Source organism: Mesocricetus auratus, unplaced genomic scaffold (genome assembly GCF_017639785.1).
Source record: "Mesocricetus auratus isolate SY011 unplaced genomic scaffold, BCM_Maur_2.0 Super-Scaffold_100676, whole genome shotgun sequence".
NCBI lineage: Eukaryota > Metazoa > Chordata > Mammalia > Rodentia > Cricetidae > Mesocricetus > Mesocricetus auratus.
The window spans coordinates 1,803,529-1,815,962 of record NW_024429266.1 but is presented as its reverse complement, the minus strand read 5'-3'; the positions used below and the strand labels follow the sequence as shown (position 1 = coordinate 1,815,962).

The window sequence follows — 12,434 nt, the reverse complement described above, 5'->3', positions numbered from 1 at the left end:
TCCAGTGTTTGGTGTCTTCGGGGTAGGCTCAGTCTCAGGGACTGGATGAAATCGTGTGTGAGGCTGTCCCACCCTGGTGCCCCTCTGCGCTACCTCTGAGCCCAGATGAGAGGGAGCAATGGCTGCGTCCGGTTCAAGGGACCGTTGTGAGGACTGTGCTCCTTCAAGTCACTTCCCCCTCCCCCACCCTCCCATCCTCTCTCTCACCCTCTCTGCCTCCCTCCTTTCTACCCCATTTCCCTCACACCCACCCCCATTCTTGTCTCCTGCTCACAGATCTCCTGAGTATTTCTTCCTTGTCAGGCCACTGGCCCCCTGAGGGAAGTCAAACCATCTTGGTTCCCTGCCCTCTTGGCTGGCTTCACATAAGGTCACTGCTGCCAGTCTGGTCTGTGGGAGACTGCTGGAGAAGCCACAGTCAGCCAACCCTGACTGGGGGTGTGTGTGTCCTGATTCTGACTCTCACATCAGAGTTGAGTCTCTGGGAAAGCTATGGCTCCTCTCTGGATCTCCATTTCTCCACATGGGAAACTTCCTGCTTGCTCAGCCCTGGTGTCTGCCTGCTTCTCAGAGACCCCCAAACCCCGATACCGCATGGTGTACCCACCTGGGGCCATGGCACAAGGACTGCCGATGCACAAGGCTTTGCAAGGCAGAGAAACAGAGACCATAGGTTTTTTTGTTGTTTTGATTTTTTGGTGGGGTCTGGATGTTCCCAGCCTTGGCTTCTGCTCCCAACAATGTTGACAACATGTCTACTCTGTTTCTCAAAAGCTCTCCTTGCCTCCGTTGCCTCCCTTTCTAAGGGAAACGCAATCATCCCACTGTCTTAATGGTAGTCTAGCACAGCACATTCCCCAGGTTAATCACCCGAAGAAGCCTAACAGCTGCCCTTTTAGTCTGTTGCAAAGAAGGGAGCTGCAGCCCCGTCGGAGGCCCCTCAGCAATAAACGCACGGGCACCCAGATGCCCGCCTGTGCCCACACCAGCCTCTGTCCTTCTTTGCTTGGAAACGGTCTATTTTGTGACCTTCTAAAAGGCTTGTGTATAGGCAGAAATTGTGCATGTGTGTGTGCATGTGTGTGTGTGCACTCACTGTATTAGCTGCTTTTCTGCTGCTGTAATGAAATGATATGACCAAAAGTAAATCAAGGGGCAATCCACTGAACCTCAGATTGCATCTCCAGACCGCACTGCTCTCCACCAAGCCTCAGAACCCTAGGCAGCTCTCTCTGAGACTGCACTAAGCTCCTCATATACTCCAAAGGGCTGGGATCAAGCTGTGTTTCTCTTTTAGACTGATTCACTCTCGTGTACCCCTGGGTGGCCTTGAACTCACAGAGATCCACCTGCCTCTGTCTCCTGAGTCCTGAGATTAAAGGTGTGTGCCACCACTGCCCAGCTTCCATGGCTGTGGCTGGCTTTGCATTCTGATTTTCAGCGGCTTTATTAATTAGATCATAAACAATACGTCACCACATACATCAGTGGGGACAGCTGGCGGGCTGGTTACAGCAAAGAGGGCCGATCTCTGAGGCGAGTTTCAGATGGTGTCTGGTGGCAGTCTCAGATTTTGGATTGGTGGAAGCTCATTGCCTGCTAAGAGCACACATTCAGTAAGTTTTCCCGTATAGTCATAGGATGTTGGCACCCCGCATGGGTAGATGAGGATGGCTGATGGTAGCCCAAGACCATTCTGCCTCTAATCTGTTACTCTCTATCCACTGTCATGAAGTTCTAATGGTCTTTAGATTCTTCCACACGGGCCTGGGATTTCTAGGAAATTCACCGCACACCGTGGAAGCCTCCAGCAAGGTCTGGCAGGCCCATCTTTGCCAGCTAAGTCCTCTGTCTGTGGTCATGGCATGGACTTAGCAAGCCATTGTCATGGATAGAGTTGTCTCCCCGACACTCAGAACTAGGGGCATCTTTGCTTCTAGAGCAGTGGTTCTCAACCTTCCTAATATTTTGACCCTTTAACACAGTTCCTCATCTTGTGGTGACCCCCCCCAACCATAAAATGATTTTTGTTACTACTTCGTGACTGTAATTTTGCTACTGTTATGAATCGTAATGTAAATATCTGGTATGCAGGGTATCTGATATGCGACCTTGCCCCACAGGTTGATAACTGCTGTTTCAGAGGGATCTACACTTTTGGGGGGCGTGCAAGACAGAGGAGAACAATGTCTTGGAAGTCTATTTAGTTTCAGCCGTGCGTACTGGTGGCCATGTGACCTCTGTATGCCTTTTGTCAGAATGGTACAGGCCAGTATGGAGTCAGATGCCCGGTACACAAATCCCTGCTTCATTCCCGTAACATTCCTGACCAGTAGGCTGGGGATACCCACCAGGTCAAATGCAGTATACCTGCCTCAGAGAAGTCTTGGAGGGGTGAGTCAAGGGAGTGCCTGTGTTACTCAGGAGAGCAACTGCAGTGTAAGGCAGTTTTGGGGCTGTGTGGTGAACCGGGGACTCTATAATCAGCCTTGGACAACTGCCTTTCTCAATTTAGTGTAGACAGAGAGAGAGAGAGAGAGAGACAGAGAGAGAGAGAGACAGAGACAGAGAGAGAGACAGAGACAGAGAGATAGAGAAAGAGAGAGAGAGACAGAGAGAGAGAGATAGAGAAAGAGAGAGAGAGAGAGAGAGAGAGAGAGAGAGAGAGAGAGAGAGAGAGAGAGAGAGAGAGCTGTCTGAACAGTTTGAGCTACACAGGAGGGAGACGGAGTTGAAAATGGCTGCACTCTGGGCCCTCTTCCTACCCGGCGCCTGTTGCAGGCTGGCCTCAACCTTTTGCTGCTCGCTACCTCTGCGAGCTGATGAGAAAGGGCTGCAGAGTGCCCTCTCTGGTCTCCCACAATTCTTTCTCTTCTGGGATCTGGGTTTCCCAGCATGCCTCTGGTCAGTGTCTTCTTTCTCTCTTGACTCTCCTGTCCTGGTGGACGCCAATGTTTCTGTGGTTCTGGGATGATAATCCCAACCCAGGGAGCTCTGACCCATGTTATAACAGGGTCATCACGTTCTCCCTGTGCTTTCCCAAGGAGGACATTGACATGGAGACTTATCTTGCTTTTCTGTTTTCATTTTTTTGGTAGAAATTGCTTTTCTTGAAGACAGCAGGACTTTTTGTTTGATTTTGTTCCTGGTATCCTGCTTTGGGCCCTGGCTAGTGGCCATGACCCTGGACATAGCTTAGATGGATATGGGCAGCTCCCTGGATCAGCCCCGGAGGGAGCTGCATCATGGCGAACCAGAGCTTGCTTTCCTAGTCTCCCTTCTGTTCCTCACGCCCTTCCTGTGTACGCTCCCTCCTTCTCACCGACTCAGGCCCCACAGGCTCTTGTTCATTCCTCTGCCCTACTTAAGCTCTCTGGAAGGGGTTGTCTTTCAGACAGATTTCTGAGAGTCAAGAAGGCTCTGGGAGAAAGCCCAGCCTCTCCAGCTGGAGAGCAAATAGGAGCCAAACTGGCTGGAAGCCTGGCAGGCTGAACTGATAAGAATGCTTCATCTCTGGTAAAACTCGGGGAACATGGTGGCTACACCACCCCAGGGAGGGAGGCAGCGCTGAGAGCAGCCACTGAGAGAAGAAGGCACCCGTAAGAAGAGCCTCACATGCAGTAACACACACACACTCACACACTCACATATACACTCACACATACTCACATACACTCACATGCACACACTCAAAAAGTCTCGTACGCTTACACACACCACACTCACATATATACTCACATACTCTCACAACACTCTTGTACACTTACACACTCACTCATACACACACTCTCGTATGCTTACACACACCACACTCTCACACACACTCTAACACTCACATGCACACACTTACACATACACTCACTCACACACACTCTTGTACACTCACACACACTCTCCCACTTACACACATTCTCATACACTTACACCTTACTCACACATACACTCACACACACACACACCCACATTACATAGAGAAAGAAACCGAGGCCCAGAGGGAAAGCTCACATCTTATATCTCCAGTTGAGCTTCTATTGTAGTGTTCTATTTCAAGTCCATCATCCTGCTGGTGAGTTGACAGCAGAGCTACTTAAAATACCTGTCTGAAGCTGAGGCTAAGCCTCCCTTTGAGGGTGAAGCCAATTCCCTCCTCAGCTGTGTTCCCAGACGTGAAGCACGAAGCACGTAGCGTGTCTGAGCCCGTGAGGCCATCTGATCCTTCGCCAGTGCTTGTGCACATGGAATGATGGTGGAGATGGCTTCAGGCCCCCCCCAGTGGTGTCTGTGTGACAGAGGGAGGCTGGGAGCAGTGACCTACACTGACACTGGTTATCTTTAGTGTATTTTGTTTTATAATCCTGTCTGTATTCCTACACTTAAAAGTCAAGTAACATTCAATATATAAAGTTTAAACATATCAAAAAAGTCACTTAAAATCCTAATATAGAGATATTAGGTTGAGCTATACGTAGCTAGCATACTTATAGGTCAAAATCGGTGAATATCAGGAATTTCATTTGTTTTTCCTACTATTTTGGCATACTTCTTTCTCAACATACCCTGTTCCTTAAAATGTGCACATTTGAGATCACATTATATATTCAAGTTTAAGCCTCTCACCCATAAAACATTATGCTATAATCTCTTCCTCATGAAATTAAAAAGTTTCTCCAAACTCCTTTTATTGGTTATATAATACTCTGTCATTTGGGAGTACTAAGGCCATTTCCACCAATGTCCTGAGCTAAGAAAGAAAGAGTCATGTGTTGAGTGCAGGCAAGAGCTGGGCTCAGCTTCCAGCAGAGCCTGGGTTAGGGAGCTCTGGTGACAGCATCTGCCAGGAAGCAGCTGGCCTTGTCTATACTCTGGACATGTGCTGAGTGCAGACAGAATGGGGGTAGAAAATTTGCCCACGAGGGGCCTGAAGCCAGGTACCAAACACTCTTGCCAGGGACCAAAATAGAGTCCAGAGAGGCATCCTGCTCTAGCCTTCTCTTGCCCAGAAAAGATGACACTAAATGCCCAGGTATTTCAGCTAGTGGCCCATCTCCGGTTTCCACGGCGGCTGAGCCGAGTGAGCTGGAGAAGCTGAGTCCTTCCCAAAGTGCTCTCCGTGTTGCAGTCTCCCTGAAGGTCAGCTTCAGGGTCAGCACAGGTCTTGCTTGCTGCTCTGTGGACAAGACAGAGATGGTAAACTTTAGCATGCTCCAGGTGGGGTCTGTCCCTCTGCAGCTCTCATGGGGGAAAATAGGAGGGAAATACTACTTACCTTAAAGTGCTGCTGGTGTCGAGCTCACTGCAGATGACTTTGAACTTCTGGCCCTCCTGCCTCCACCACCTCAGGGCTGGGATTGCAGGCATGAACCAGCATGCCCAGTCTTCTGCCATACTAAGGATGAGGACCCAGAGCTTAGTGTATAGTAGTCGAGTGGTGTTCACCACCCACATCTCCAACCCCTGACACAGGTTCTTATATTAAACTATCTAATAGAGCTCTTGGTACCTTCATCACTTAATTTTATTTTCTTAAGAGGTAGGTCTCACCGAGTTGCCCAGTCTGACACCGAGCTTGAGTCTGAGCTAACTATCCTCTTGCCTCAGCCTCCCAAGGAGCTGGCAGCACGGGCACACTGCTTAATGTTAACACTCGATTCCCTCATTCCTTTCAAACATGCCTGAGTTCAGGAAAGGAGCAGGTATCGATCATGGGCTTGACAATAGTTGACGCATGGTGAGCCTTGCTATTCATCGCTCGTTCATGAATTCAGTGAGTGTTTAGCGAAGGGCCAGTGGTGGGCCAGGTACTGTCTCCACTGGGAGGCAGCAGGGACGGAAGGCAAGCCTTTGCTCTCATGGAGAATGCAATGTAGAAAGGGTCAGTAGACAGTGACGGAAGTCAACAGGAAGTACGCAGCATGAAGCGGAGATGGGTGGTGCAAGAAATCCGGCAGGGGAGGCTGGGTATGACCAGGATGGAGACTGGCTGGTGAGTAACGGGCCCAGTCTAGTTGGGGCTCAGCTACCAGTGCCCACTAAAGCATTTCTGGTTGTCATAAGGAAGGGTGACAGGGCTGTTCCTTCGCTGCCCTGGGGGTTAGGAACTGGGGAGTGGGGAGGAGAGCAGAGGCCCTAGAACAGGACACTCAGTTTCCCTTCTTTTTTTGGGCCAGCGCTGTGGGCACGCAGAGGGAAAATGGTGATGGGGGAAGGAGTGTCCACAGTCCAGGAGCAGGTCCAGCATGGTGACAGAGTCTCTATACCTGAGCAGTGTCCCCAGGCCTGTGACACTGTTGAGGCAGCACATGGCCTTCCCTGCACATGGCTGAGACTGAACAGCTGCAGGACTGTGGATGAGAAGTGACTGGGGGAAGCAGAGACCTGGGGTGTGCGTGCATGCGTGTGTGCATGTGTGTGTGCATGCATGTGTGCATGTGTGTGTGTAGAATCCGTAGGGCCCAGTGGTCTCATCTGAGCCTTGCTTTTGCTTGTGAGTGAACTTTCAGCTCTCTGGGCTGTGCTCTTGGATTTGGGCATGCTTTATGGCTATGACTACTCAAAGAGAGCTGATGTTTGTATGTGGAACCCGAGGAAGCTGGGGCAGGGCCATGCTGTACCTGCGGGGAGTGCCCTGCAGTGCGCATGTGCACATGGGCACAGACTCAGAGACAGGCTACCTCTCTGATCCCCTTCTTTCTCACATAGTCCCCCCCTTGACCTGGAGCCCATGCATGCAGCTCTGAGGTTAAGTCCCTTGTCCCACTCAGAAAGGTGTAGGCCGTGGAAGGCGTGGGTATTGTTTGCCAGGCCTGTCTTAGGACGGTCAGAGTAAGTCCTTCATTTTGGGCCGGCCTGTGGGGGATTACCATTGTGCTGTGGGTGTGGCTGGGATCCTGGCCTATGTAAGTGTGCTGAATTATTCACGTGCGTATGAATTCATGTATAGCAGCATGCATTCATCCTGTTCTGCTCTCTGAGTGTGGATGTGGCATGGCCGAGCTGCCTCAAGCCCTTGCAGCTTTGACTTTCCCGGTGTGGTCGGCTGTTTCCCTCTAGGCGCTAAGGGCTCTCTGAGGTTGGGAGGATGGTTTGTCTCACTCGGCTTAGTCTCTGTGGTAGGTGCCTGGGGGGGGACTTGGACACTGGGAACAGGCTTTTTGTGATTTTTTAAAAATGCTCCGAGGTAGCAGAGGCAGCTTTGACGGTTGGAGGAAATCTGACGAGGACAGAGTGTATCTTGCATAAACCCTTTTCTCCATTAAGTTGCTTTTGACGGAGATTTTATCATAGCAACGGAAAGAGAAACCAGGATGGCTGACTTCTCTCCTGTGGACAGGAGAGTATCCTGGTCTGGGAAATGGTAACCAAACATAAGGGCCTTCTTAGAGAGGGATCTTACCTGTGAATCCTAGTGTCATGCCCGGTACATAAGTCACGCTTGACAAATACACGTGGGGTGACTCTAACTCAACCCTGATTTAGTTTATACAGGAAAAAAAAAGACTGGGCCTGGGGAGTGTAATAATGGAGCTAGCACCAGAGCCTCCAGTTTCCTTGCTCTCTTCAGTGCTCCCTAACACAGTGGGTGCTAAGTCAGGGTGGGCTTCCCCTCCTTTCTTCTTTCTGCCCATCTCACACCTCTGCAGTTTCTCTTTAAGGGGATGGCATGCGCCTCCCTTCTCCAACCCCAACATTGATCCTACTGTGCTGTGAGTAGGAACCCTGCAGAAATTAAACCAAGAGGTGATAAGCAACCCTGGGTTAAGAAACCCATCTTTCTTGGTGTGCTGGTGACGTCGGCAAGGTGCCTTGAGGGTCAGGATTCCAGATGGAGGCATGTACTGCATGCACTGCCATCCCAGGATGTAGGGGGGAGAGCCCCCCACGGGGACCCCACCCTGAGCTCTGCCGTCTCCCTTCCCCACAGTGGCAGATGAAATGCTGTAAGTGTGACTCCAGGCTGCCTCACAATTACAACAGTCACCGTGTGGAGAATGTCGCGTCATCTTCAGGCCCCGTGCGATGGTGGCAGTCACAGAACGGTGAGGACCTGCCACCCTCAGGAGCCCATGGCTATGGAGGCTCCACAGCAGGCTGGAGCATGTGGGGGGCGTTCAAGACAGCTTGGGTTTCCGTGGTAGAAGGTATTGGAGGTGGGGTCTGTTGGACGCCGCAGTAGGCGAAAGGGTTTACTTGGGTTGAGGAGAAGGTGCCCTGGGAGAGGATCACACCCGTCTCACGCTGTCTTGTCTCTGTGGGTGGGTACATGTGGGATTTGGGCCTTGGGAACAAACCTGTGTTATCAGAGGCGTCAGCGATGACGGGACCGTCACCATCTGATGGGACATATTTGAGTAGTTACCACAGGCAGGACCATACCGGTCCACTCCTTTCCCAGAGGTGGCTCAGAGTCGAGTCTGGGGATGTTCCAAGACTGCCCAGAGCTGATGTTACCAAGGCCTTCTTTGGGGGTTATGGGGGGACAGCATCTTGTCTAACATTTCTGCCTCTTGTCCTTCTAGATGTGAACCCTGTCTCTCTGCAGCTGGACCTGGACAAGAGAATGCAGCTTCAGGACATCATGATGGATTTTAAGGTTTGCTCTTGGGGACCTCAGGGACAGGAGAAGGACCTGGGCTGAGAGGAGAACAATGTTTTGTCTCCCTAAGCTGGGATGATGACACCATATGTCAGGGGTCCTGTTTCAGAGTAGGGACACCCAGTATGATTTCACATCATGGTGACAACAGATGGATGGCTGCTTCCCAGCTCCCTGTCCCGGCCATGCTGCAGCTGAAGACCCTGGTCCTCTCTGTAGCCAGCATCTTTAGCCTGTCTAATAGACTCTACTCTGGCACACACACCAGTTCTACTGGACTTGGTTGCTTTGTATGGTTTTGATATGAAATGTCCCAGAAATAGGTTGCTTAGGCTGATGACTTGGTCCCCAGCGGATGGACCTAGCTATCAAGAGGTGATTGGACCACGAGGTCCCTGATGTAGCCAGGGGGTTAATCCATTGATGGACTGGCGATCTGAGGTGTTATTTCAAAGTGATGGAAAATTCCAGGTGGGGCCTGGTTTGAAGAAGTAGGTCACTGTGGGCAATACCCTTCGAGGCTTGTCCTGGGCATTGCCTCTCTGTTTCTCTGCCTCTCCCGGCTCCTTGTCTTTCTGTCCACCCTTAGCAATGTGGTCTACTCCACTCCACAGTGTGCAACCCGTAATCCCTGCACCGGGGGAGGAGGGCAGGGTCAGATGGATCCCTGGGTAGTGCTAATTGGCCAGCAATTCTAGCTGAGTCAGTTAGCTCCAGTTTCAACAGGAATGCCTGCCTTAAAAAGAAGAGCTATTGAGGGAGACGCTGGCCGCTAGCCTCCATTTCCTCCAAACCCCCACATGTGTGCACACACAGACATGTACATGTTAACACACAAAAATGAGCAGACTATACCAGGACCACAAGTCTGCGTGGTAAATGACTGTGATAGTCAGGCTTTGTTGCTGTGACAAAAAAAAAAAAAAAACCTCTGAGAAACCGGTCTCAGGAGGAAGGATTTATTTAGGTTCTGGGTGTCAGAGGTCTCGGTCCATAGTGTCTGCTCCACTGACTGAGCCGAGGCTGGATATCACAGCAGGGAGTGTGAGGCGGGGTGGAGTGGAATGATGGAGAGACAGACGGGGCTGGGGATCCGAACTCAGGTCCTCAGTTTACACAGCAAGCACAGCTGTGTCATCTTCCCAATCCCTGGTGTGCTCTACTTTAAAAGCTTTGAAGAGGAGATCAAGTTTCACCAGTGGCAAGAACTTGCCTACCCACGGGGAGGACACACCCATGACACACCTCGCTGGGTGAACAGTCCATCCTGTCAGCACCATGGCCTCTCAAAGCCTCCCTCTTGTCGTGGACTCTCCTCCTGAGATATTCCTGTTAGAGGCAATGGTTTCATTCATTTGCAGCAGGTCATATTGTGCTTTTCCCCCTTCCCCCCCAGAGGATTTAATTTACATTCTTTCTACAGAAATGGTCAAGCATGGAAAGATAAATTTAGGTTAATGAGATGAGATGACCAGGAAAATCTATAAGACTTTTAGGAGTTGACAGGAGTGTGGAGTGAAACACACCAGGACCCAGTTTCTTATCTGACAGAGAAAGCTGGCTCAGAGAGCCCTGCCCTACAAAAGGTCAAAGTATTTTGAGAAATGCCAGCAGTGTTTGAACAGATGCCCGGTCCCTCAAGGTGACAGTTTTGAAAGGCGGTGTTAACTCGGATGCTGTCAAACGCTTTCTGCCGCTATGCCGTCTCTGGCCCGCCCATGTGTGGGGTTTGGCCCCACACATACCAAACGCCGACAGCGCAGGAGAATTGGCTTCTGCTGTTAGGGAGAGGAAGGTGTGCAAATCGAAGTCACAATGAGGCTGCTCTCACTAAGTCGGAAAAGGCTGACTGAGTGGGGATGAGGTGCTGTTAGTGTTGATGGGCCTGGGAGGGGCGTCTAGCTTGGCTAGCCTTGGGGGTGGGGCATGGTCAGAGAATCCACTGCAGAGCCCTGTGGGAAGGGCGATGTTCATTCCAGGCCAGGGTTCTCTCAAAGCTTCAGGGCTGAAGCCAGAGTGAGGATCAAGGAAGCCTATGGCAGGCGAGAGGACAGGAGAGTCTCAGAGGGATCTAGAGGGTGAGTGTCTATGGTTTGGAGAAGGCTCCAAGTCACTGTAGCACAAATTCTAGTTGGTAATAATAAAAACTCAGAGACAGATATTGGGGTTGAAGCTGAAGATCAGAGAAACAAAGCGGCCAGCCACTAGAGAGTTCTCACCTTTCCCAATGCTCAGACCAGAGGGCGATCCTGTCCTCCCACTGCCTCCTCAGACTGCATCTGTCTCCACCAAACCTCAGAGTGCCCTCAGCTCTCCCTTCTCCTCCCTCCTTATATTCCTCTCTAGTGCTGGGATTAAAGGTGTGGGATCCCAAATGCTGGGATCACCTTTGTGTGAGCCCTGTTTCTCTTTTAGACTAGATCAGTTTTGTGTAGCTCAGGGTTGTCAATAGAAGTTTCTGTCCTGTCCAGTCCCCCAGCCGTTTAGTCCCAAATAAACACACAGAGGCCTATATTGTAAACTGTTTGACCGATGGCGTAGGCTTCTTGCTGGCTATCTCTCTCTTAATTATTAAACCATAAATATTAATCTGTGTATCTCCGCATGGCCTTATCTTACTGGAGGATGCCCAGGCGTCCTACCTTCCTGGTGGCTACGTGGCATCCCCCTGACTCCACCTACTACCTTTCTCCATCCCTGTTTGGATTTCCCACCTGGCTAAATCCTGCCTGCCCATTGGCTTAAACAGCCTTATTCACCAACCAATAGGAGAAACATTCACAACGTACAGAAGGATATTCCCCCATCACAGGCTGGCCTTGAACTCACAGAGATCTGCCTGCCTCTATCTCCCGAGTGCTGGGATTAAAGGCGTGCACCACCACTGCTTAGCCTCTGTGGATGACTAGCGTGGCCAGCTTTGCACTCTGATCTTCAGGCGAGCTTTATTTGTTAGATCATCAACACAATATCACCACAAGTTACCACTCACTCGACAGTGTGTCCTCAGCACCCAGTGTGCGCTACATGCTGGAAAGAACCGGGAATCAAGCAGGCAGGGGAAAGGGGGTGTTCAGGGGACTGTTTCCCAGCCTAGCTCTGCTCTCCTCTTCCTTAGGGACACATGGCAGTTTCTGGGGACCTTTTGGTTGTCACAGCCGTGGGTATGACAATGACATCGGGTAGGCTGAGGTCAGGGATGCTGGCAAGTGTCCTGCTATTCACAGGGCGGCCTGGCGAAGGTCCCTTTGTCCAACCCCAAACAGGAGCTGCGCTGAAGCTGAGAAATCCTGCCTAGAAAGCAGGGGACTGACTAGTGAATAATTAGGACGGCGGTGCTATTTCTACAGGAAGCCAGATGGTAGACTAGGAGACAGTGCCACGGGCTGGGTGGGAGAATGCAAGTTAGATCGATAAATATATATCCGTGCAGAAGTAATATTTAGGCTTCCAACAAAAGACAAGAAGGAGCTCACAGGGAAGGAGTGTCCCAGACGGGATGCAGGTGGGAAGGCTGAGGCGGGGGTGGGCTCACTAAGATGGGGATGGTTAGGACCAAGCAAGGAGAGCAGACCCTCACACGAGGTCAGGTTAGGTTAGATTTTAAGAAGGGTGGGCATGTTGGTCAGTGACAAGGCGCCCGGGAAACAAAGAGGAGATGTTTGGCTCACAGACTCAGAGGTTTCAGACCATGCCCACTCACTTGGTCTTGTTGCTCTGGGGTCCGTGGAGAAGCTAAGCATCGTGGCCGGGAGTGTGGCTTAGTGTGGTTTCTTACCTCGTGTTGGCTGCGGTGGGGGCTTCCACAGTCCTTGCTCTTGCTGGTCCCTCTTCCCCGGTC

At 51.0% G+C, this 12,434-nt stretch overlaps 1 protein-coding gene across 4 annotated transcripts in view; it reads left to right on the top strand.

Moving 5' to 3' along the window:
* Lamb3 (laminin subunit beta 3) overlaps nt 1-12,434 on the top strand; it is a 39,217-nt gene that overhangs the window by 6,978 nt on the left and 19,805 nt on the right. For all 4 annotated transcript variants that reach the window (XM_013122649.3, XM_040737829.1, XM_040737828.1 and 1 more), the window contains exons 4-5: nt 7,922-8,036; nt 8,517-8,590. In XM_013122649.3, the coding sequence (XP_012978103.2) occupies nt 7,922-8,036; nt 8,517-8,590 (189 nt within the window). The remainder of the gene's footprint in view (nt 1-7,921; nt 8,037-8,516; nt 8,591-12,434) is intronic.